The 27,710-nt window shown below is 37.0% G+C and overlaps 1 protein-coding gene across 1 annotated transcript in view; it reads right to left on the minus strand.

The window, feature by feature from the left end:
* PCLO (piccolo presynaptic cytomatrix protein) overlaps positions 1-27,710 on the minus strand; it is a 337,810-nt gene that overhangs the window by 91,578 nt on the left and 218,522 nt on the right. The window contains exons 11-12 of the mRNA XM_029958071.1: positions 1,397-1,505; positions 724-791 (exon numbers count right to left, since the gene is read on the minus strand). Of these exons, the coding sequence (XP_029813931.1) occupies positions 724-791; positions 1,397-1,505 (177 nt within the window). The remainder of the gene's footprint in view (positions 1-723; positions 792-1,396; positions 1,506-27,710) is intronic.

The raw sequence follows: 27,710 nt of genomic DNA on the forward strand, positions 1-27,710 counted from the left end.
CCCCAACCTGACTACAGCCTCCTTGCAGGTAGCTGTAAAAAGAGAGAAAATTCCCCCTGAGCCTCCTTTTCTCCAGGCTAAACACGCCCAGCTCCCTCAGCTGACTTGTGTTCCAGATTCTTCCTCAGCTCCATTGCCCTTCTCTGGACATGCTCCAGCACATCAATTTCCTTCTTGGGAGGGGCCCAAAACTGAACACAGAATTTGGTATGGCCTCACCAGTGCTGACTACAGGGAGACTATCACTGCCCTGGTCCTGCTGCCACAGTATTGCTGATTCAACCCAGGATGCCACTGGCCTTCTTGGTCACTTGGGCACATGTTGGCTCATGTTCAGTCACTGTCAGCCAGCACCTTTTCCTGCTACTCTTCTCCAACCTGTAGCTCTGCATGGGGTTGCTGTGACCCAAGTGCAGGACCTGGAACTTGACCTTGTTGAATCTCATGCATTTGGCCTTGGCTCATTGATCCAGACTATCAAGATCTCCCTGCAGAGCCTTCCTATCCTCCAGCAGAATAGCACCAGCTTGGTGTTGTCTGCAAATACACTGAGGGTGCACTCGATCCCCTCATCTTGCCTTTGTATGTAAGGTGTGGTTCCCTTTTTACCCATGGCAATATTTGAGGTGTAACGCCTGAGCTTACAATGCTAACATTCTAGCTTATATCACATCAAATCTTCACCTGCTATCCACAATATCAAAGCAACATCTTGATGCTCACCTGCCCTTACTGGCTCATGCAGCTCCAGGTGCTGGGGGTTCTCAGAATCCGAGAGCATGTTCAGGTCCCTAAAGAAAGCAATGAGAAGCCTGAGACAAAAGAAACTCTTTCCTCATACCCTCATTATTGTATTAAGTAGGTAAATGAATAGTGGTTCATGACAGAAAGCAGCTCCCAAGCATGGTCCCTTCTTAGCTGATACATATTGGCAATGCTGTTAAAGAGCTGAGAAGAAAAGGTTCTTTTAAGGTGAAATCTTTAATGAATTTAATGCAAGTTTATGCATTTCTCATGATGTTTAAATGATTTTCATCTAAAGGATACAGATTTCACTTAAATTCAAGTTACTACCAAATCACCATCTTTTTCTAACACTAGTAAATTCAGTGAATTGTATGTTTGTCAATGAGAGGAGATTGTGGCCTGAAAATGGAAATATCATTATTTATAAAAGTATAATTATTAGCATCTCACTCAGTTTATCTTTCCTTATGACTTTAAAAGAAAAACAGAAAAAACAGACCTCCCACACTCACAGTGAACTCTTGCTTATTATTACACTGTTTTGTGCTAACAAAGGTTCCACCTTAACAACTGTAAATTAAAAAAGAAAAAAAAGAAAGCCATGAAAAGCCAAAAAAAAATGGAAACAGAAAGATGGGGAAAAACTCACAGTCTTACACATATTTCTGCTTCCCCACTCTGTTGAATAATAATGCTCTGGACTTCTTCATAAGTCTTCCCAGTCAAGGGGATGCCATTCCATTCCAGCACCTGCATTCCTACAAAGGCAAAAGAGCATGAGGTCAAAGGCTCAGATTTTGACAAAGGCATCAGATAGATTCTTCTAGTCTTGCTTTGACAACAAGATTTGATGTGACATTCACTGAATGTTGTTTAAATGGCACAGCACATTAGCAAAGCCCTTTCACTTCACACAGATTAGACTCTTGAATGTTGTCCCTTCCACTATAACTTACCTGCTGAAACAAGACAGGAGATCAATTCTCTGTGATTCAAAGTATACATGCACTCTCCACAGTCTGGGTTGCATGATATTGAAAAATTCTGCAATATCAAAAACATGCATACCTACCAACATGGCAAGAAACCAAAACATTTTATATATCAGACATTTCCTGCCCAGCCATGGTCTTGGAAGATAACTCTTTCCTACAGTGACAAATGGCTGTTGAGAAGCTGAGCCTCAAAATGGAAATAATTTGTGAATGTGTTTTGATAATTCAAATACATTTTCTCTACTTTGTCACTTATGAAAATACAAAAAAGTGAAGGCGGTTGGGTTAACTGATTTTAATGAAAAGATGTGCCTCCACATTTCAAACATCAGCTGGGTAATAATCAGGTTTAAATTTTTCTTCCATATCTTTTCTCATGAAAAAATTGACAAAACAGCTGAACATACTTCATTGTAAAATGTAGGAACAGAGCTATGGTAACTGGGCTGAAAAATACTGAAAACTGATCTAAGCTGCTGTGTCTTCCAAGTGTGTCAGGACTGAGTCAGGAGACTTGGTACGGATCAAAGTATCTCTATAAGGAAGTTTTATGTTCAGTATTTCCAGAGTCAACCACTCTATAAATCAAGTGAGGTGTATTCTGATAAGATGAGAAATCTTTTGGTGAGAGTGAAATGCTCACAAAAAGCAAGATTTGCATCTGGGACTTATAGGTTCTCAGAACTGGGTTCATATTTTGTAATAATTAGTCATAAGGTTGACTCCAAAAAGATTAGCTTTTCATCAGTGTACAAACGTCAAAATCCAAGCCTCTGGCTCTAGTGGGAAAAAAATGCTTAATGGGACAAGATACTGAATTCTTAATAGTTCACTAGAAGCAATGTATTACAAAACATCTGAAAAACACACCACCCACACAGCAAGAAAAACCACAAACACTTAACTTGCTACCACTTACACAGATAAAACCAAGTCTTCACCTGGATCATATTTTAATTTCAAAATCCTGTGCAGTTGCATATAACAAATGGGAAAAATAGTGAAGTGAAATGTGGAGATAAACTCATATAAAAACATGCTGCTAAATAAAATATAATGAAAACTGTTTATGGAATAAAACAGATTAAATTATTTGACAATGAAAGAGTATGAGAAATAAAGACTACAACTTTATATTCCAAAATTTTCCATTGCATTCCATGAATTAGGAGTTGAAATATCAGAACGGATCATAACTGTTGTAATCAAGAATCTATCATGTTGTTTGTAGCAGTTTACAGAAATACAAACTGTGCAAAATGAGTAAAACGTGATGCTCAGAAGGCAGTAAATCCAACTGCTTCATGCTAAAATAGATCTGACTTTTCCTAAAATTTACCCCCTTTCATTTACCAGCCATGATTCAGAAATATGATGTGGCTTTTGCTTGGTAAAGTAGATTTGATTTTAAGCTCAGTTCCTCTGAAATAAAGCAACAGTAATTATGAGCAAGTGCATGTCCCCTTGATTTTTAATCGTACAAATTTAACAGCATGGTCTCTGTCTTTAAAATGTTTCTAGAAAGGAAGGAACTGAAGTTATTTTTGTTTTTTTGTCAATGTGTGACTTCACAATGCTATCAAGGCAAAGGATGTTATACATGACAGTATAAACCTCCTAAGACAAGCAAAACCACCTTTTCCATGTATTAGCAATGAGCAAGAACAAAAACTGAAAACTTTAGAAATGTGAGAAACTGGTTAATATCCTTTTGTAAAAAAAAACAAAAAAAAGATGTTCTGTTGACAAAATGCTACCAGCTGCTGTCCTAGGTTTATCACCTCCGGCTTGCATGGTTTCAGAAGAAAATTTACCAGGGGACCAGTAAGTCTATCATCAATGACTCACTTTAATTTAAAAGACCAGCAGGAAGAGCCTAGCTGAGTATCACTGCAGTGAAGGGATTTGGAAATGGAATCTAATTTCCACTGGTAAGAGTTTCAGTAGTGTGTGCAATGGCACTGCACTCACTCACTTGGTCAGTAAGGCCACACATGCATGAACAAAGAAGCAAACCAAAAGAAAATGGAATCTCATCAGACTTAGCTCACACAGAGATCCATTTAAGCTGTCAGTAGAGGGGTATTTTCTTCTCATTATGTGCCTTGTGGATCATGAATGTTTAAAATCAAGCAATTTAAATGCAACTTAATGGATCTGACTGATACCCCTGGGGTATAAGGAAAAAAAAATTAGACAAGAAGCTGATTTTTATTTTCTCAAGGTGTAACTGCCAAACAGGTTGTGCTTGGAAAAAAAAAACTTACAAAGAAAACCTTCAGGATGGATGCAAGTCTAACCAACAAAAACAGAAAAAAAGTAACGTGAAGTCACACTGATGATAAAGTTTTGCTTTTCCTAAAATCAATCCCATTCTGCCACTGGTCTTTGGTAGTCAGAACATGATAGTCACATTTCCAAAAGTTTGTATGCTTCAAATCACCAGTTTAGGGAAAAATAATAAAAAAATAAATAAAAAAACACACAAAAAAACCCCCAGCAGGAAGATGAGAAAACTTGCATTGCTTTATGACAGCTCTGCTGACTGAGGAAGAACTAGCAATTGCCCTGATAATCAAATGTATAATTTCTTCTGGTATCTCTTTTTTTAAATATTATCTTATTAGCATGGCTACATCCTGCATTGATGGTGATCAATTACACATTTTTATCAATATCAGCTCCCAGAGTCAGCAGATCAGCTTTAAACATCAAGACCTTGGAGTCTTGATGTTTAAAGTTAACCCTGCTCCACAAGTGTGCTGTCAGACATGAATTGCTCAGCCTTTTTGTTATCTGCTGGATGGTGACATTTAGAATCTAGAATCAGAAGAGGTTTATAATTTTCCACTGATCACAAAATAATTATTACAGAGGGAACCTCATACATTCATAAGTATATAATGGACATATCCACATTTAATACCATCCCTTCCCTTAAAAAAGCATGCTACAGTCCTAATACATTGAAAGAAAGAGAGAAGAGTGTTGTGTTCTTATATTCTTCTACATATATTTGTTAAGGGCCACACCTGGAGATGTTATCAAAATTGAAGTGTACGTTTCCTCTGACACAGTATAGCCATTGTGGGTTTTTTTATAAGTACCAAATAAGTATCTCAAAGTCTCCAGTACTTGCTATAGTTGCTGCTCTCAGTGCTTAAACTAAGAGCTTGCTCCTGGAGGGAGGGTCAGTGCTTACACTGCAGAAGTGAGGAAGGGCCCACTTGGCCTTTGATGGTTTCATCAAAACCATCCCAGGAAGGAGAGGGTGATATTTTGTTGTATTGCATGATGTTGCCATACTTAACACGTGAAGCTTAATGCTGTTCACAAGACAGTCAGGCTCTTTTTACCAACTAGTAAAGTGCTAGCATTTATTATTATTTTTGCATGAGTATGCCAGTTATCTGTTAACTGATTACAACAAAACCTGAAAACTCTGCAGAACTGATTTCCTTTTTCTGACATTTCGACTAGTCATTTGACAGCTTGTGAAATGGAAGCTACATACTGGTGAAACTTGAAATAATTCCCTGGGGTTCCTGGGGAACATTCAGCATCCTTTGGAAGATATGGGAAATTTTGGGTAAGAGAATTTTGGAGTAGAAAGGTTGAATAATGTGTAAAGAGGATGAGTTTGTATTCAGATCTAGGCAAAACCTGAATTTTCACATTGCATGAAATTTCTCAGAATCCTGAGTAAACCTGTATCCAAATACAAGGAGCTGGTCCTTGCTTGGAATTACCACATGATTTGGACTGATGATCTTCTGTTGATAATTTTCATTGTTTCACACTAAACAACTAAGCCCTCTAATTGCTGACTATTTAGTCATATGTGGATCAATTGCCAGGAAAAAAAAAAGCTTATGTAATAGCATGGACTATGTTGGCATTGCTCACTGTCCCTGTGTATGTTTTACAGCAGCTCAATCAAGAAATGCAAAATGCAGATCACTCCTAATGTTCAACTGCTTATATAAAAAAAGGAACTTTTTAATCTTAAATGGTGCCATATGTTTCAAGTATTGATGTATTGCAGATACTGCAGATTGTCAAGAGAGGTTGAAGAATCCCTGTACCTCGAGGTGTTCAAAACCCAACAGGACCACTGCCTCTGCTTTGAACAGGGAGACTGAATTAGGGCATCTCTAGAGGTGCTTACAAGCCTCAAGTATTTTGTGATTCTGTGTCAAATAGTTACATTTTGTTTTATAGACTATTCTATTTTTGAATCCATATATTCTGTAGCTCCATGTATCAAAAAAAGCAGACATAGCTGATTCTAGGGATATTAGATCTGCGCTATGATGTCCATAAATAATTTGAAGTTCCAAGACTTAAGTGATTTGATCTAACTGAGGAATAATTAATAATTTCTCCTTAATATCTTTGAACTCTTGTACTTGAGCAGGTATGCACACAAACTATTTATCTGTTTTTTAATGAAGAGGATAAATATTTAGCAACAATGAGAAAATGTGCAATAAGAAACAATCAGAAATTAGTTCAATGAATATTGTTTAAATCTGTGTATGAAAATCTCACAGCTTCTTTTAAAATCTTGGTTTGAATTAAATTTTAAAATTTAGATATACTTGCATCCTGTATCAGGATACACAGTATTTAAGAGAAACTTATACAAAAACGGTTGTGTTTTGCTATCCTGCTTTTTGGCAGAGGAACTTTGATGTAGTTCCTTTGGGTAGACTCTGCCCTCATTTAGTAATGCTTAATTAAACTTATCAACTGTCATTCTATTTAAAACTAAACTGAAAGAAAGATCTGAGAGCTGATAAAGTGAATAATTGCATTATTGCCTCTTTTAGGAGTTCTGATAAAGAAAAGATTATTCTAGACAGAGAGAGTGATCAAAAAATACTACCAACCACAGTTTAGATCCAACAAATAACAAAATACCTTTTCTTTTCAACCCATTTCCTTCCACTGAATTTGCTATGCTATGGTTATACAGAACCCTTGACAATAATATTGTTCTTTTAATGGTTAACAGGGCAGATTCAATGGTATCATGGATATGTCAAATGCATTAACCTAAAAGTATTTCAGGAATAGATATCTTCAAATAAAATCCATGTTCATGGCCACTGGTTTGAGGACTGTTTCTTGGGAGATGTTGATGAAGGACTGTGGCTGTGCAATTTCCTTGCCATGGACCCAGACACTGCTTCTCTTTATACCTGCACTAGTTTTAGGACTTCCATTAGCTTTACTCCTGACTTGCAGGTGGAGTGGGGTTAATGGTTGGACTTCATGATTTTAGAGGTCTTTCCCAACCTTAATGATACTATGATTCTAATGCATACATTGCTGGCTGGATAGAGGTTTGTTCCTTTGCCCTGCAGCTTTGAGAAAGAGGTTGACTGGTATGAAAAAGCAACTGAAATAAGGGGAAAGAGAGCAAAACAACTAAAGTGTCAATGCTCTCCTTGGGGGCTGGGTATGAACTGGATTTGGAAAGGTTATAGCAGCTGTTCCCTAATCTATCCCAGACATTATTGTATAATTTCTTTTTCTTTATATCTGCTTCCTTAGTAGTGATCAAATCTTCTTCAGACTCATCCTTCAGACATGAGCTGGCTGCATGATTAAAGTTGAAATTGAAAGGAATCTGGAAATCATCAAAGGATTTGATTTCTCTGAATATGAGTCCTGACACTATTTGAATACAGAAATATTAAACTGAACCTCTGAACATCTCTTGAGTTTTATTCCCATTTGTAACTATGTGCACTATTATAAAGTTAATCTCAGTCACTTTGAATACAGTCTTATACTATAGACTCTTCTATTCAATATACCCAAGGCACCTAAGAAGTAGAAAATTTGTTGTTTGCTGTGTCACTAAGAGTTTGTAATTACTTCAAAAAAATAAGGCTATACATGTGTACAAATCCTATTATTTTTCCATCTTTTTACAGTCTCCAAACTGTTCTCCTACTGGAATTTAAAAATATCTAAATATTACAATCTTAGAATAGAGCCTCTGGCTTTGGTTACACCATAGTTATATCCACAGATTGCTGGGGTTTATTCTCTGCTTCTTCATAGTTTGTATTGTTTATTCTTATGCAAAATAAACAAGGCAGTTTGAATTGCATTTTTCATTGGTCCAATGATCAGAGAGGAAAATGAAATTGGACTCTACAGGCTAGCAACTTCAATCAGTGAAATGTGAATATTAGTGTCTTCCTATATCATAAGAGATTTAAAATTCAGAAACTTTACTTTGAAATCCCAGAAAGTGCTATAAAAGTTAATTATTCGCTCAGAACAAGGAGAAAGAATATTAACTTGTAGTCTGACATTTAGCACTAAATCACTTTATGGTCTATGCTCCCCGTTTATTTTTGTTTTATTTCTAAACTTTTTTGATGGTTAAAAATAGGCTGATGAAAGTCAATGTGTTAATGTATTTCCCCATACTGCTGGACATGAATCACACCAAAACTCATTATTTCTTGTAGACACCTTAACTTACTCTCCCATTCATCATTTACACTCAGGCTGAATATTTTCCATTTGTTACAATAATTAGTATGTAGACAACACTCACAATTCTTAAAAATGGATATGTTGTTCATCAGGTAGAAATTATATCATGGACCTGCCTATGCCTCATGGCTGCTATGCTGCTACTATGAAATGGCACTTATAAAAGTACAGCCAGAGCAAATCAACCTCGTATTTGAGGTGTACTTGGCATTTACTGGCAGCTACACCCCACATCACTGACAGGTACAGCTGCAGCTACCAACACAGTACGAAACACCTCTCTATTTTTGTGTGCCTTCAGATTTATACATATATTGACATGATTCTATAGATCACCCTTCAGTTTGAACTATGTCAGAGAAACAAGTGATGACCAGGATGTATTTGTGTGACCTAATTGAAGTTCTTGGCAAGTTAAATGAAGATTAGAGTTAGTGTTTATGAAAAGAAGTATTATATAAATGATAAGTTTATAGTGCTTTCACCACTACTATACCCTGAAAGATTAGTTTACATCAGAGCTACAGACAGAAGATCAACTATACCATGTGAACAAAATGTTGTGGTGCATTGTAATTATTCTGTGTTTTAGAACAATACATGGGTTTTTGTAACATAGTGTTCACTGAAGCTATAGAGCATAGCAACTTTGCTTTCAGTAATGTTGTATAAGAGACTATAATGATTTTGCCAGTGAAATGAGCTTCCTGTAGAATGATCTAATTTAGCTGAAAGTCGTAACACTTCATTATCAGGTTGTGCCCACAAAAAAAAAAAAGTCTGCTTTTAAAAACAGTTTACTGTGAATTTAGATTATTTTTAAAAAGTCCTGTAGTAATATATATGGCAGAATGAAAAAGTCTGTTAATTCAAACTCACCTAAAGATTCCCCTAAAGATCAGTAAACAAAGAGGGTGCAGGAATTTCTATTTGCTGTCTCCCTCGTGAATGGTAAGTAGCTAAAACCATTATTTTCATGGTAGTTTAATAGCAGGTATGAATTTAGACTAGTATGTCCCTGTCTGCATTCTATATCTATATTCATGTATTCAGAATTCAGTGAGGTTTTTTCAATTTCCATTTTTGAGGAATAAATTATTCTCCTTTACGCAAATGCAGTTCTGTTAGTCCAAATTCTATCAGTTACAGCTGAGAATAGAGTGATATTTGGGTTCAAAATTTCCTTTTGGAGGGGCTAGAGCGACATGTCATGAGATGCAAAAAAAACCAGTTCTTGTGGAAGTTACAGGGTATGTCTGAAAAATCACTCTCTCTGCATTACTTAATTTCTAGTCTCCTTAAGAACATAAATTACGGCAGCAAACATGTCAAACAAAGTCTATATAAAACACTGCTCTATTGTCAAAACAATTAGATTCTAAGCACGACTTAATTTAGATTAAAAGAAAAGTGACATAACTTATCAGTGTTAAAATCTCTTGTGTAGTTCCAAATAAAAAGAAAGATTTAATGCTCTGTCTTCTACAGGGGAGGACTGAAGTTACCCATACCTCACCCAGGAAGCAGCCTATAGGCTGCTGCTAAGATACCCAATGCCTGATCTTCTCTTTAACAAGTTGAATCTCTGCCAAGATCAAGCCCAACAGAGTGGATCTCAGACAAATCCAGACTCTCCAACTCCAGTAGCACTGGTATCTGTATGTTGATGGAGGATTAAGACTTTCTGCTCTGCCTGTTCTCTCTTCTCAGTCACTTCTCTTTCTTCAATCAAAATATCCTCCATAAATGAAACAACACAGAATAAATTGGGTTCAGACCAGTAATCATTTCTGCATCCAAGAAACAGCAAATACACAGTAGCCTGCAGTATCCTAGTTGGCACTGAAGTGACAAGAAAAAAAATGAGTCAAGGGAGAGAAAGTCACCAAGATGAGGTTATTGGCTCTGTCAAGTGGAGCTACATCACAGAAACCTTAAGAATAAAAAGTATGAATGAGGCCTGATGGGACAATAATAAGTCTAAGGGGCCTGATGGGATTCATCCCAGAGTACTCAAAGAGCTGGCTGATGTCATTGCGAGACCTCTCTCAAAGATCTTTTAAGGGTCCTGGGGATCTGGGGTCACTTGGTTTATTCTGCCTGCAGATGAGGAGACTGAGGGGAGACCTTATCGTGGTCTGCAGTTTCCTCATGAGGGGAAGCAGAAGGGCAGGCACTGATCTCTTCTCTCTGGTGGCCAGTGATAGGACCCAAGGGAACTGTGTCAGGGGAGATTTAGGCTGGATGTTAGGAAGAGATTCTTCACTCTCGAGTGTGGTTGGGTGTTGGAACAGGCTCTCCAGGGAAGCGGTCACAGCACTGAGTCTTTCAGGAGCAGGACAATGCTCTCAGGGACATAGTGTGATTCTTGGGACTGTTCTGTGCAGGGCAAGGAGTTGGACTTGATGGTCCTTGTGGGTGCCTTCCAACTTAGGATATTCTATTCTATTCATATTCTATGAATGAAATATGAGTGATAATTTATGTATGTAGGACTCCCAGAAGAATTGTGCAGGGAGAAAAAGGAGATTCATGGCACACAGAATGAATGTCATCAAGATCCCAACACATTAACACGTGGCTTCTCAGGACATAGCTCAGGTACGGAAAAGCAGCCTAAAAAAAGACAGGGCAGAACTATACTTTAGCAAAGAATTGACTAACCCAAAGTGCAACCTGAAAATATAAAAAGACAAAGGGAGGAAGATAAAGAAAGGACTGAGGTCATAAGACCCTGAGATAAGGGAAAAAAGGACATAGAGAAACCCAGCAACAATTTCCAGTGACTCACAGGGGTATAGGGTAGAGAAACAAAAGATCACAATCACTATCAGCTTCTGAAAGTGTGCAAAAGGCACCCTTAAGACCGTCACACAGTTGCCAATTTAAGAACCCAGAGGATGAGAAGAAGACTCAGCAGCTAGCATCCCTTGGTCTGTGGACATGTAACTTCCATATACGCATCCTGGTGCTTTGGAGAGCATGGGTTGGAGAGGATGAGTTTATTTAGAAAGTACAATAGAGAAAGAACTAATCCCAGAGAAAAGTTGCTCTTAATTGAGGACCCCCAACATGCTGCATCTCTTGGGGCTTCCTGAACAGGCTCTTCTCACACAGATCTGGGGGTCTAAGCCCTGCTTGATGAAGTCCTGACTGGTCTCCAGCAATGTCACCACTAAGGGACTATAGAAGCCAATTCAGAAAATAATGGCATTATTAGGATAATTTACATACTGAAAGCATGCTAGGAGTGATCAAAGGCCATGGTTATGCATTAGATGGCAATGATTCTTAAGGCCATTTACAAATAAGAACAGAAAGTTTTTGTGACTCACAGTAAGCAAACACCACTGTTTAAATAAAAAGTCAAGTCTTAATGAGAATAGCTGAAGACCTTAAAATACCACTGTGTCACACAGGCTAGAGTGAGATCTTCACTTGATGTATTCTAATAGGAGTCACTCTGTCAATAATCATCCTCTATACCCTGGGAGTAATTCTACTGTTCAGACACTATGTGATTATTCAAATATAAAGAAGAATTTACTCACTATTATCTCATTTGTGAGAGTCATGTAACCTGAAAACTAAAAAACTGCTGGTCAGTGTCATGTGGTTCTCATCTCCTGTATGTATCTATTTTTCAATTGTATACCTATAATTCTCCTTTTAAGAAAAGTTTTGGCAAATTATGCTCTTCATATTGTAAGGTAAGGTAAATTACTTATATTACCTTAGAACCAACATGTTCACATTCTAATTAAAGTTGAGCTAAATTTTTCAGTCATATACTGAGTTTCCAGATAGGTAGGGTCATTATCATAAAAGTTATTTAAAAAAAAAAAAAAGTTAGTATTTCTTCAGCTGGAAAAATTGAAGCATTTCTTTATCCCTTTTCAAAAATACAGTTTTTTAATTTCAAAAAGGATTTTCCAGTCCAAAATTCTTAATTTTAGGCAAAAATTTTAATTTAATTTGAAAGTGAAGCATTTTAATCTCTCATTTTTTCAGGAAAAAAAGTTTAGTTCACAAGAAATCCAACTTCTATTTTTATGTTAACATAGATGTATGGACAGGTGGAAGGTCACAGCCATGCCAAAATATGTTAGTGATTCAGAGTTTGCTATTTGTTTGTTTGTTTCAGAAAGTGGATGATGGGGTTTGTTTGGGGTTTTTTGTTTGTTTGGGGTTTTTGGGGGGTTTTATTGGGGTTTTTTTGTTTGTTTTCTGTTTTGTTTTTCCCATTTTTCATGGTTTGTTTTCACATTTTTGTTTTTCACATTTTTCATATTTTCGTATTTTCACATAGTTTTTCACATTTTTATCACGAATAGCTGTAATTTGGTATCATTAAGTACAAGGGCAGAACACAGATTTAAAATTACAGTATAAATAATATGTTTGCAAGTTCCTCATGGTATCTACAGAGATGGAAAGAGATGCTCTAATATTTAATAAAATAAAAAAAATTACTACTTGAGAAATTTGACTAGATATGCCAGTTAACTAACTTAGGAAAAAATATATTATACAACAGCTTCTAAGCAAAAGGCACTGGTTTTCCTATGGGGAATAGTGACCTATTTGAAGAGAAACTCATGTTATCTTACAAGATGTCAAAATATTTTCCCTTCATAGAGTTGTCAGAATAGAATTTTTACTATTGGAATGACTTTATTTCAGCCTATGCTTCTCTTGCAGAGATTAACTGGGCATCCTCACAAATTCCTGGCATATAGCATGTCCATAGCTGCAGAAAATATGTGGAACAAATTTGTTTGACTATTGGCTGGTTTCGACAGACAAGAATCTGAACCACAGGGGAAAATGCATAAAATCACCGTATCTTTTACATCGAATTTTGAATAGATTTAGAACAATAAAGAAAAGAGTGTGGAAAGCAGTACACATGTCTGCAGGGAAGAACCTGTGCACACAAGCATACTGCTGTTTTGGTTTTACCTTGGTTTGGGCTTAGAGTCAAGGTGCAAATTTTTGGCTGTTAAAAGTTAAGTGTCTTGCCTCAGTAGTTGACTGGAAATTTCAAGTAGTTAATGAATGAAGAGAGGCAGGCTCCTCTTCAGATGGCTCATCTCAGCTGACACCTCTCTGGAATGAGATGAATCACATCCCTCAGGGTATCCTTCTTTCACTTGTGGTTAGTAAAAGAGCCTATAATACAAGCTGAGGGTAGATATTTACTTTTCAGACACCTAAAAATATGTGTATCGATTCCCTCCTTTGTCATCTAAAGTGATAAATCTGTCGTAGAAACAGAAATGGACTTTTTTTTTCTCAGTTTAGCAAACTGGTACCTTATCAACGAGAAGAACAAACTGAAAGAAAGTGGTACTTCTGGTGAAGGGGATTAATGGGGCACCATCAGAGACTTGAGTTGTTAGTTCTGCTTCTGCTACAACCAGCCTGGTGAGCAGCACAAGCACATCAATTAGCCTCTTTGTACCTCGATTTCCTCATGTGTTAAAAAGGTACAGTGGAAAGATAATGTTATTGTACACGAACTTTGAGATGTCCAAGTGACAAGTGCTATTAGTAAAGCTAAGTGTGTTTGTGCATCAGAAATCTTGCTAACAATAGAGTTGTAGGAGATAGTGCTTGTGAAGTATTAAAAACTGAGTATTAATTGTCCACCTTTTGTATCCTTATAACTCATTCATAAAGGAATTTAGTGAATAATTATAGGATTATTCAACTTTAAGAAGTTCCACATGTGCTAGACAAATGAGAGACTCTAATGGTTACCTGCTAGAACTGACTGGTATTTCAACAGAAAGTTGAAAAACGTCAGGATTTCCGTTTTCAATAATTACTTGTTCTTCCAAGTGCAGTGATAAAAGTAGGTGCAAACACCATTTTCAGGAACTTCTGCTGAGTGACATTAATGGTAGCCCAATTGCACTACTGGGTTAAGAGCAACAAGGTTCCTTCATAGGATGCTAAGATTAGAGATGTCTAAATAGCCTGTTCTAGGAGCTCAAGCACTACCCACTCTCTTGACACAATCTGAGCTGAGAATTAAGAATCAAAAACATCTGATGTGATTAAATGTGATTTGTGAGTAGATTTTAAGAGTCAAATCAGAGAGATATAATGAAATTGGAATAAAAACTTGTGCATGGTCATATTTAAAAGGACAGTTCAACCTGCTGTACTGTTTTTGAGTGCAATAGTGATCTCTTCCCACCTCAGTGCAGGGGAGTGGACAAGCAGCTGTGTGGGGCTTAGCTGCCTACCAGGGTAAAACCACACTTGTAGATCTGCAAAACGAATCAGAGAAAGGGAAGTAAAACCCTGCAATGACTGTGATACAGCTCAGTGAGAATGGTACATTATATGCAACTAAAATTTTCTTTAAAAGTAATAAAAAATAATTAAATTTAATTTTAAATTAAATATTTTAAAATAATGAATACTCTTCTCACTGCCTTAGAATGTAATTCTTCTGGTGTTTTCACATCTCCAACATACTTGTAACTGCCACATGAATTTTTTCATTAACATCTCTGTATACAAATTTGATCTGCAGTACTTAGTCAAAGAAATAGCATTATTCTCACAAATAGGTCCATTTTAATAAATTAAGAATTCGTGCATGAACAAACAGCCTTGCAAATAAATGATGCAGGGTTAGGCCCGTGGTTTTTTATTCTCTGTAGGGTTATCGGAAAGAAATTTGAATGCACAATTACTGAAGATATTCTGTACATGCAAGATCTGATGGTGATTATCTGGCAGCTAAATACCTAATCAACTTCCATGACTACTCACACGCATACTGATTAGCAGCAGCTTCTATTTCTTCTCAGCTACACTAAAACAAATGATCTCGTACCACCCAGTCCCTGTGTATTTATGTGTTATGATCACAATTAACGTACTGAATTCACCATGTAAGCATCGGGAAGACAAGAAAAACAAGCTATGATACCACATTCCTTTATTGATAGCTATAGTTATAGAAATATAATTCATGTCTCTCCAGGCAAAGCAGTTTCCCCATGGGAGAGGTCACTGTTACCCTAAGGATGACAACATCCAAAAGAAGGCCCTGCTTGCAGCTGATGACTTGCAAAAGGATGACAGGGCTGGTAGTTCAGGGCTCATTTTCAAGCCACCTGAAGGAATGGAGGAGCTTTTCTGCTGAAGTAATGAAGTACAGCAAAACTCATAAGGAATAATACAGCCTACGAGATACAGTTTAAGACTTCTTGGGCCACAAGATGAGGAGTCGGGGTTGATGAAACTGTAGCTAGGTGGTGGTAGGGAAGGTGCTGGAAGGATATGTCCCTAGCCTGAGTGCTGCATGACATTGGGATGGTGAGGTACCTGTCCCGCTGTTCCTGCTGCTGCACAGCAATTGGAAATTGCAGCCTAAACAGGCAACCTCTTGTCCTGTAACAACAGCAATGAGCCTATCTACTTTGATGCTTTCATAGTCTCAACTCAGCAACTACACACTAGCCCTAGGACAAACTCTGTCCTTAGTTATAAAAACTTGCGTGTTTTAATCGTACATCAAAACCACATTTAAACACTGAACTGTTACTGAATTCTCAGCACTGCATCCTCACAGTACCTCCACTGAGTATTGCAATGGTCTATTCTCCTTCAAAAATATGCCCAAGTGAGACATCAAACATTCATTTTTAAACTGCCAAATGTAAGTGTTAAATTGACATTTCACCTGTAGACTCAAGTTCAAATGTGTATTATGGGTCAAGAAGGACAAAGGAGTTTGATCATTCACTATTTAATCTTTCAAGACTTCTTTCATTTCACCAAAGCTATTGAACAGGTCTGAATCTTCTTCCTAGGACTCATAATCCGTGTAAAGACCCCAGTTCACAAATTTAAAGCCAGCAAAGACAGAAATCTCTGTATTACCCATGGGGCTTATTAAGTGTTCACCTTTAAACAATCCATACTACATCCCAAGATATGTGATTAAGGATACATAGTGAGAAATTTTTACTGTGAAGCATTAACAAGTATAGGTAGATCCCTTTATAGATGCCTTGCAAAAGTATTCCTGCATAGAGTTTAACACATTCAGGATTTAGGAGGTGGGGTTTGTCCATTAGGTGGCACCAAATTTTTCCATATCTATGGAAACTGTAGGCAACAGAGAAGCATTTATCTGCTAGTTGCTGTCAGGTGCTCTCCTGGATAGTCTCCTTTCAGAGACAGAACCCCTGAGATGGCACTGCAGCCCATCCATGTGCATCACTGATGGGTATTCATCCAGACAGAGAAGTGTGTGCTTCAGCCTGTGTTTAACTAACCACTCATCCAGTTTAAAGCTGGTTTTATCATATCTACCAGTCTGTCTGCATCATACTCAACAAGGGTCACTGTCATGCTTGAAGATATTTCCAGTTCTTTATTTGTATCTTCACTCTTTCCAAAACAGTGGGAAGTGTTTTTCTTCTCTTAGGTCCTCTACAGCTACTTAATCAGAAGAAAGCCCCTACTTTTCAACTAATCAGTCAGTTTCTATTGTGTGACTTTCAGAGCTCTTACTATCACTGTAATAGGCTGATACCTTTGTGAAAAAGAAGATGAAAGATTTATCTTTTTTCTTTAGTACTATCTAAGACCAAAACTGTTTCTATTTCCCCATTAGCATTAGTCATGAGAGTCCTTTCCTAGAATTTTGCTTCCTTTTATCCTCTCTTTCACACACTTCTCAGGAACTCTCAGTTCTTTCTATTCAGTTACTTCAGACCCATCTGAAAAGTATAATCAGTAAATGTAATACATAACTTTGCTTTAGTTAGACATAAGTCAGTGCTTATTTCTACTTAACAGTTCCAAAACTGTCTGTTTGAGCAGCAAATGTATGAATTATATGGATTGATTCCACTTCACCCACACTATGACAGAACTCATTTAGCAAGCTTAGTGCTCACACAGTGATGAACATTGCCTGGAATGACTCATTTCCTTTTACTGTGTCATCTTAAAGGTTAATTTCCTGGGGTTCTGTTCAGCACATTATCTAGTAAATAAGAAATAATGAAACCTCCTATTCACTGAGGTGACTGGTCAGCACCTCTAAATGGCCCTGTCATTGCATTTGAGCAGGTAAATAGCATTTGTCCTTCCCATGCAAATAGATTCTAATGTTGAACACGTATTACGAATATGAATGACGGGCATGGGAGTTTGATTTTCACCACACTGTTTCCGTTTGTTCTAGTAGTAAGCAGATCATCCCAAAGTCCTTTTTATCTCCTGCTTGCCCTTTTTTACCTTGTGCCTACCATAATGTGCAGCCCAACTCTCCAACATAGAGCTGTTCCATATTTATTTTGCATTTGTAATCCAGTCTGACTGCACATGAATAGTGTACAAGCTCACAGGCCTGGGCTAAGGCAACCTCGGTGCTGCTGTACAATACAGTAGTTGTTAAAAGTCTTCTCTAGGTTCTGATAAGAAGGGCTCAGAAAGAGGAATTGCCTCTCAAAGTTGAACCCTCATAGAGTGGGTGGTACAAAAACTAACCCTGCTGGACTGGGTATCTTTGAAGGCTATTCCAGACAGGCTTCTTCCTGACATGTGCTGGTTTGGAACGGGAAGGGAGCAGAAAGGTAGCACATGAGCAAGTAAAAAGATTCCATATCTCTTCCCTGTGTCTTTAATTGCCAGTCTCTTCTTGTAGATCTCTGGCTCTCTACTCCGTCCTTACTGGCCTCTTAGGAATAAATTTATGAAAAGGAAAAAAAAATCAAACCAAGCAAACAGAAAATCCTTTAGTCTTCCAAAGACTAAGAGAACTACCATAGTACAAGCACTACTCTTGGATGATTGCTCTTTCTCATCAAATTACCTGTATCATCTTTAAGGTCTGGTGGACTTTTTAAGATTTAATACTTCTTAGTTATTAGCATGCCCTTTTGGTTAGGCAGCAATGAGTTCCCAGGGGAAGGTCCCTTACAGTCAAAATTTCTAGGCATATGCATATTATTACATAGGTAGGTGGGTCTTCAGTGGAATTCTTCATTCTATCCATGTTTGGTATTCAGAAGTCAGCATAGAGGTGTAGGTTCTGTATCTTTGTGCGAATTTCACCAAAAGTGAAAGTTAGTTTTTCTGTACTTCCATATTACCAGAAGGCAGACACTTTTTTCACACCTTTTTCCAGTGAAATCTTACAAGTCAAATGGTTAAAATTCAATTTAAGATCTAAATGAAAGTATAGAGTCATCCTGCAGTTTTATTTTGGACTGACAGTGCCCACATCCAAGTAGAAGAAAGATTAAAATGTTATAAACATAGGAATAAGGTACTTATTAATTTGAAAAGGTTTGTCACGTAGAAATACAACAATGAACAATCCCTTTTGTTAATGTAATACAAAAAATTTAAGGCAAATTCAGTTGGAATGTGCATCACAGTCCTATGACTGGAGCATTTTGCAGTTTCATTGGAAATAATTTTTAAGAAAGCTCCTGTTTCATAACTAGATGGTTTGGGTGATAACAGGAACATGTGCAATACTGACAGGAAAAAATGTACATGAGATCAAGAAAAAGTAACTGTGCTGAACTTCTGCAATGCCTGTTAATGTCAGCTGGGGGAGAAACAGCTCAGCACCTCTAACTTTTCCTTGGCACTTTGCAACATACATCCTAAGAAAACACATAAGAACTTGCCAAGAGGATCAACTTCAGATGTTGAAGAGGAAAATCACTAAATATAAGTGTATGCCCAAGAGCAAAGGTTTCAAAATCACAACTCTTGATTCAATTGTCTTAATGAAAATTCCCTCATTGTTATAAAATGTAAATATACATTGAAGTGTAATATATTTTCAATATTTGCCCAATATCAAATTTAAATATACAGATAATACACTTCTACCTAATTACCCTGTACAGAGCCCTCAGAATAAATCCTGTGGATGCCCTAGCATACAAAGAATTGTTTTCAGACCATTTCTTTTTATTTATTTTAACATCACTGACATCCAAACCCTATTACTGTGAACACTTAGTGTGTGCCCTATGTGTGGTACATTTCTTGTGTTGCCACATTTTATGTTAATAGTGCACCACAAAAAAATAGTGAGTAATTAGTGGCAGCTGAAATAAAAATATAGGAATGTTTAAAAAAAACCCTTCCCCTGTATCCATAGAAAAAAAAAGACAGAAAATTTTACAACTGAGGAATATGAAACCACTTCATTTTCACCACTATCAGATTCAGGGACTACCTGCTACTTACTGGGAATGACATTATAACATTCTTTATAGCTCTAAATCATGTAGGGATGCTGTGACTCTGAGAAATCCATGGCCATAATCAGCATGGAAAATAACAACCCACTGTTTTATCTAGGTTATCTTCCCAGTGAACATTTTAATGTATTTGTTTCCCTGTTCAGTCATAAGCATTTGCTACATTACGTGGCATTCTGTCTCAGGTGAATTCTTAGCCTGCAACTGTGCAGTGCAATACAAATTGCAATACAGATCAGATCAACTATAATTCATTTAAGATACGTCACCTGGCAATGGTTTTTCTGATTTTCCTCAAAAATGCAAGATGCTTATTGAGAGAAGGTAAGCATCCCTTAGAAAGAACAGGAGAATGTAATGTGCTCATGTCTTTACCCAGCACAATTTATGGTACCTGTACTGTTTATCACGATAACTGAAAGCAATGGAATGAATTGCAGGAAATTTAACACAGATATACTAATACATATGCAAGAATTTGGGCCTTAACAACAATAGTTGAATGCTTCTGAATCTGTTGGTATGATCAATACTTTTAATGAATACTATGTTAGCTTTTAGACTTTCAAATACACAAGCTATCTTTTCATGTTAACTACCATGAAGAAAAGTACTAAAAAACTGTTAGACAGTGTTGAAACTAACATTGTGTCATGAATAATCAATAGTGAATGCTAAAATCTGCTCTAAGGTTTTGAAATGCAATATTTTTTAAAGTCTTTCATAGTATTTCCCCAGGATCTGGCTGCAGAACTTTCTTCTGTACCCTCATATGAAATACTGAATACAACAGAAAACCTTCTCACAGGAGCACAACATACTGGCTTAAAGCAAGCTGACAGTCAGTGAAGAACAATTCATCTTCCTATTTTATTATTTGCTTTTATTTATTTATTATATATGTATTTTATTGAGACTGTAATGGGATTCTGCTTATTGCAGAACTTGTGAAGTGAGCATTAAAACCCCTAGTGTAACATAACGATCCAGATTTCATCCTTCTTTCCCATTCCCTGTTCTTGAGGCATTTAGCTGGTCATGTGCACACATCATCAAAAATTAATTCGAAGAGGGTGTTCCTTTACTGGAACACATACAATTGGGGATCTAGATATGGAAATTTTATGTCTCAGGTTAAACCGATCACTACACGCTGTGGATATTTGGCCTCACAACAGCAGTTGCAAAATTATGTATTAAATAAGGATGGGACTAATTCTAACTGAAAACTGTTGTTTTAATGTAATAAAAAGCTAGATCCAAGTAAAAATAGAATGGTACCAACTGTCCATTTTTAATGAAATTCAACAGCAAGCAGCACCATTTCAAACACGGGTCTCCTTAGAAGCAGAATTATCTCAGTAATTCAACATCAACTGTGTTGGGAAAGGCTCAGAATTGAGGTTTCTTGCTCCCTTGGCAGGTACTGAACCATTACATTTTCACACAAAACCAGTTAGGATCAGCTACACTATATATTTGATGCCTTGGAAATATTCTACATGTTTTAAATGCAGTGTGAACCACTTCACATACATTGTGTCCTTTCAGAGATTTAAGCAGAGCTCAGACCCTGGAGAGCTTGGTTGCTATCTGCCCATGTCTGCCAGACACCAAGGTTGGCAGTCTGAAATCTCTCTGTCTTCAAGTATTTTACATTTTACATTCTACTTTGCTTCTGCAAAAGAAAATGTCAGTACATGCTGACCTAAAAATGTTCATTCTACCATGTGTCACTCATGAAATCTGATCTCCAGCATCCAAAGGAAATAGCTTTATGATTATTGCTATCTTACTGAGTTGAATGCAGTTGTCTGCAAAGCCTTGTATTTTCTAATCAATTCCCCACAACCACCCAAATCAAGAATAATTCCATTTTTCCAGAAGTCATAAGACAGCATACTTTCCTACTTTTCAGGCAATATTTCAGGAAACAAATTATTCTTTTTTAATTAGAAACAGTTCAAAGATCGAAAAGGTCTGTTATCAGTCACTTTCACCAAGGTTTAAATGAAATCCAAAAATACATTTTGATTTTTAATATTTTTTTCCCCAAAAGGTTTTTGTTTCGTTGGAATGTGGAACATAAATAACAATTTGAGATTCAATTTCTGCTTGATTAAATGTTTTCAAGCTTTAGTCACTAATAATTTAGATAATTTGCAATTCAATATCTTCAACTGCAGTCGAATTTTAAGTTACATTATTAAATTACAAGTACACTTAATGTAGCTTTTTTTCAGGCTTTTCATACAGAAATGTGAAGTCATAACTATCTAATTTTATGTGATAAGCCTCAAACATATGCTATCATCAAAATTACAAACCTGGATAAAGAGTAATCATTTTTTAATCAACATTTTGCTCTGTTTATTGTCAAATTATATGATCACCTGTTCATTTTGTCTCAAAAAAACCTGACGACTCCTATCCAAGATTTTCCTAATCATACCTTATGGATGATCTAATTGAGTTTTTGGAATGGAACATGCTTCAAGAAATTTGAAATAAAGCCTTTTTGCAGGTTTTTTTGAAAGTCCTCATAGTGCTTTTCTTTCTTTAAGTTGACTTCTAAAACATTTTTTGTATTTACTTACATAATGTTCTTACTTTGTAAGAATGTTCTTACTTACTATTGCAAAACTGATTGCAGAAAATTATTGTTTCCTTCTTTGAGTTTCTTTACCCTTTCAGTTGAATAAGAAAATCTCTGTGTCAGATCAGATTAGGTCAGAGCAAAGTACAGTCCAGTTCAGCATCTCCTCTGACAACAGTTCATACCAGATGCTTCAGAATTTGTTTAAAAAACTTTGGAAAATCTAGAATAACTTGATCACACAACTAAATTTTTTAACCTAAGTACGTCCAGAGGTTGGTTGATTTAATTTAAGCAATTTAGGAAACATTTTTTTACCTCTATTTCCTCTCCGTGTGTTACTCGATACCTACAGAAAAGAGACGCTTTGTGTATGTGCCCATGTCACTTTCAAAAACACTGAAGCCGAGTTCTGTGACAAACCATTCCAAATTTGTGTCCAAGCCATCTAAAAGACAGATAATGTTCTACTCTGATAATCCACTTCCATTAGTTCATCTTTCTTAACAGTAAATTGTTAAGAATTGTTAATAATGTTCCTTACGGTCTTGGAAGACTAAATTTGCATACATCTATCTAGAAAATATTTTGAAAAAACAAGTGACTAAAGAAAGTCTGCTTGCTGCAGTACTTAGTTTTACAGGTAGAAAAATGGGCTGTCTGTAATCCTCTTTACTGCTGAGAAGTGTGCCTTGCAAACAGCTAACACACCACCCCCAAGAGAGTCAGTGACAGTGGCTGTTTGTTCACCTGACTTTCAGCTGAACAAACCCTGACTGGGGATAGTTTGCCTTGGGCCCTGGATATTTGCTATGTTTTACATCAGTAAAGCACTCCTTGGAGTGGTCAGGCTGGTGTAATGTTCTTGGAGATCCAGACTTCAGGAATGGGATTGAAGGTTAAAATTGCCACATGTAGACACAAAATGTTTTAATACACTTTTTGGAGTCCAAGGGCAGGGAAAATTGTCCATAAGGGCATAGCTTTATTTAACCTCCACTTCAAGATGACCCTCACTTTGATTTTTTTCACACTGCAATCACATCAGACTTTTAGTCTGCAAGTTTCAGCCCACAGTAATCTGCACAGTTGGAAATCGAATTATAGTATTTTTAGCTTCCCAGTTCACTGGGAAGTCACTATCAAACAACACAGTTCAGTGGTTATGCAAAAGGCTTTTTCACGCTGTAGTAAGGTTTTTCTTCAGGAATGCCCACGTATGTGAGCCCAAATAGATATTCCTTAAAAACATTCAACAGGAAATTCCCAATTTTGTTTTATGAGATGTGCTACATCTTACCTAATGTAAGCATGCAGCATCTAAATTTTAGGTTGTTAGTGAGCCAGTTCTAAAAGAAATACCTAAGTTCCCTACACTGTCAAGGCAGACAGGAGGGTGTGTTTGATAACTTCCACTGGTAAGACGAATTGCCTTCAGTTTAGGTACCGAAGGATTTACATTTTCTGTTTTCTTTGTAAATCTGCTATACAGAAGTTGGCCCTTGAAAACAGAAGACAAAAACCAGAGCAATACAGGCACATATTTTTGATGCTTCGAGTTGAAATTCAACTCCCTTTCAGCACCCACAGCAGCTGCTATGCAAAGGGGCAGGCACAGTGTCTGTGTGTCTCCTTGCTTGAGATATTTGCCTGTATATCAAGTACAACATGATCTAGAGAACAAATCTCCTCATCTATCTCTTACAATCCCAGACAGACTGCCTTTGTTTGCCTAAAGTTGTAGTTTTATCCTTGAACTTCTTGGGACCAGTAACTAAACCCATCACTATAGATGAGATTCTCTGTGCCTGCCAAGCTGGTTCTGCACTCTGTATTCTTCTCTCCAGTGTTGGTCAAACCAGGCCAAACCAGGTGACAAGCCCTCTTGTCACCTCTGCCAGTGCATATTGGGGACATACCTACATTTTCTGACAAATACTCATCCATTTGATTTTAATATAGTGTTATAAAGTAATATAGTAATTCCTGGCCTGCAACCATGTCTCTGATGTAAGAATGGACAGATCATACTAAAAATAATGGAAGAAGGAATGAAACTCTTTTATAAGGCAAATGAACCTTAAAATATTGCTTTAAGCAAAGCACATCCTACATCTGTTCGACACACTACAACATTTCTTCTTCCTTCGCAGTATCAGAATATAGCAAGAAACTTTCAAGAAGAGTAAGAGGGGAAGATTTGGACCACATGGATAGGTGGTATCTGTCAGTGTCTGAGGAAGAATCTCAAAGAACTCATGATGTGTGTGATCCTGGAGGACAGCAGAGAGCTGCATGGTGTTAGCAGGAGCCAAGAGGAAAGCTCTGTGGGTAGTCTGATGACAGTGCTGCCTGCTGCTCTTTCTGCTGTGCTCAGAGAAACAGGGTTTCAGGCACATTCTCTGGAAGCACTGAGGACTCTTTCCAGGAAGTAGCTGGATATTCTTTCTAACAGGAATTGTTCGTCAAGGTCCTGAAAAATAACTGCTGTCCAAAGCAGTGTGCCTGATAATTACTAATTGTATAGCTCCATGAAAGTACTTTACAATAGCTAGTAATACTTTCTAATATGATCTTAGTGGAATGTTATTGAAAGCTAGTTCTGACACCAATGACATTTACCAGTGATTTTCCACAATTTCTGTTATAAACCATCTGATGAGTGCTTTTAGCCTGACCTTTGTGATGGTTCTCCACTTCATTACCTCTGGAATGTCTGGTCACTGTGTTTGCATCTTCTCTCTGCTTGAAGCATCCAGGTTATTTAGCTTGTCTCTATAAATCAGACTTACCTATTTAAGACTAAACAAAAACTCCCCATAGAGGTATTTTGATGAAACTATTTATTTGCTATTAGGAATCCAATTTCCTGGTGCAATTTGTACGACATGCCTTTTCCAGTAAAATTGGTTTTCAGCAATAATTAATTGTTCAAGTTATTTTCAGAATTCTTGATCATAAAAAAGGTATAAACCATACTAAGTATATGGCACATAACAAGGCTAAATGCAGGAATGAAAAAAAATCTGTAACTGATGTTATGCAAGAGGCCATATTTTTACTGGTCATAATACATATTAATTTCATGCTGCTTTCTCACAGCATTACAAAATTTATAAGTGCTCCATAAGTTTTCTCTTCTGCTTTAGATAAAATAAAAAAGAGCCTGAAAGCTCAGTCTTTACAACTGTTCAACTACTAGATCCAAGTTACTCTCTAACACCTTTTTTAAGTGTTGATTTTTATTGCAGGAAAATTAAATATACATCAATAGCAGTTTTGGGCAGAAACATTACAAACCCATATTACCTGGTTTATCTCACTGGAAGTGGTATTTGAGGTATAGAAGAAGTTTTCTGATGAAGTATCCTTATAAAATCCAAGTTGTATCATTCTGACACCATAATATTAATCTCCATAAACTAGATGCCCTATATTGTGAAGCAAGGAAAAGTATTATTTTCTAAGTGTGTTTCAACTGCCACAAAACAGATTAAGTAAATAAAGTTGTGGACAGTGTTACAGTAACCAGCTCCCATAAATTTCCAAGCCAATTGTTTATACTGCTAGTCTCCCACTTCTTTCTGTAAGTGCCACATAGCTGCTGAAACAATTGTCATTAATTCTGGTGATTCTTATTTCACCTCATAGCTTAGCAAATGGCCAAACTAAACCCTCAGTACAACTCAACTCCTGCCATATCAAGAACAGAATTGACACCACTGTCAGTGGAATTGCTAAACCAGTGTGAGAAAGGTTTCTGTCTTCCTTCCTACTCATTCTGTCAGTATGAGGTTAATTGCAACATCTAAGTTGGGTGCCCTTTCTGCTAACTTAATTTCCCTTTTAAAAAATAATTTCTAAATATTTTTTATATGCTGAATGCCCACTGCCACACTTAGCAAGAACAACATTACACATTTTATTACTTATTATTTATGTGAAAGAAGTACAATGCAGAACATAACACATGGATGAGAGGAGCACAACTATGCAAGTGAAGATTTACAGATGATAGGGGGCATTTATGGGTTTGTTTCGATTGTCCTTTCTAAAGAGCTCTAGGGCAAAGCTCACAACCCAGTGATTGTATTGCCTGTTATTTTATGCACACTGACTTTGATAAAGACAGTTTCTGCTGGGACAGTTAGACCTGAGCCTGTAGCCCAGAGGATATGTTGAGAGCAAGCTCACTTCTCTTTTGATCACACAGAAGAACCATAGACAGCCCAATAAATCACTAAGACTAATGCTCAGAGAGCAGGGTAGAGTAAATTCTTTGTTTTCTCCAACGCAGTAATAAATTAAAGCAGTCAAACTGCAAAATGGAAGTGCAGGATGGGAAGACTATTTCTGTTCTTTTGAGACCTGATCCACATTTTCTTTAGAATTTTTCCTTCTCTTCTTGTCTTCCTTTTAATTTCTTTTCATCATTTTCCAGCTTCATCACGTAATCTACTTTCTGCCAAAAGTGTAATTATCAGAGGGACTCAAGAAGGGATGCTGGTTCTTCACTATCTTTGCTTCATGGGGACTGGAAAATCTCTTTTCACTGTGATGCCCTGATCAATGTTTCCAATTTTAGCTGGCTAAACAGCAAGTAGTGCTCGCTAAAGAGTTTTTAAAGCTCGGAAGATCCAGCGCCTACTGCACTTCCTGGTAAATGACCAAGACCGGTCAGCGTTATCCTTGAACCCATCTATAACTCAGGGGTAAGAGAGAAGTGTGACAAGAGTAGGAAGAAGGATAGTGACTTATTGCTTCTCTTTTGGTTTTTCAACTATTTAGGTGCCCATGACCATTCCAGTCACATTGTGTTTTCCAAGCAACATGCAAAGTACATCTACGCTATGACAAGAGATAGCTTTGGTAAGATGGACAGCCATTACACGTTATTGCCCTTGTAAAAGACCTTCTGAAATGGTCTGATCTTGTTATTCAGCACTTGGTGCTATTCAAAGTAGCCCCAAAATATCTCAAACAACCTGCAGAAAAACTGTTAACACTTTCTTTATAATCCTTTCATTGACTGGTAAATAATCCAGTTGCATGTCCCCCTGCCCTTCTAAGAAGACTTACAATACATTTTGTGTTTCCAAAGCTATTAAATAACATGCTTTAAGATGACAAGTACTTAAAAACTTGAAAAGCTGTGATTGAAAACTTATGATCTGAAAACACATGAAGGAAAGATCCTTGGAGCATGGCAGAGGTGAAACAAGCTCTGGAAGCTACCTAGTTGGCACTTTTACCTGGAGGAGTAAGAAAGCTGCCTGTATTCAAAGTTGTCATTGCCCAGAACTCAGAAAATACTTTGCAGATGATACTAATATTCCAGCAGCCTGTCTCCAATATTGCTTATGGCCAGATCCATCTTATTTATACTAGAAAACCCACATTCGCCATCTCTTCTCTAGTCTGCTCATTAGACTTATTTACATTCTCCTCAGATGAAGCACTGTAGGTAGCAAAAATACTCTTTTTCTCCAGGTAATGCAGATTTTGTCCACAAAGGATTACTCACATACCATGAACCTGCTGTCTGTCTTTCATCTTTCAGTTGCAGGCTTCCCTAGACTTAAAGTTTCTACA

Source organism: Manacus vitellinus, unplaced genomic scaffold, assembly GCF_001715985.3.
Source record: "Manacus vitellinus isolate BGI_N305 unplaced genomic scaffold, ASM171598v3 scaffold_13_pilon, whole genome shotgun sequence".
In the NCBI taxonomy this organism is placed as follows: domain Eukaryota; kingdom Metazoa; phylum Chordata; class Aves; order Passeriformes; family Pipridae; genus Manacus; species Manacus vitellinus.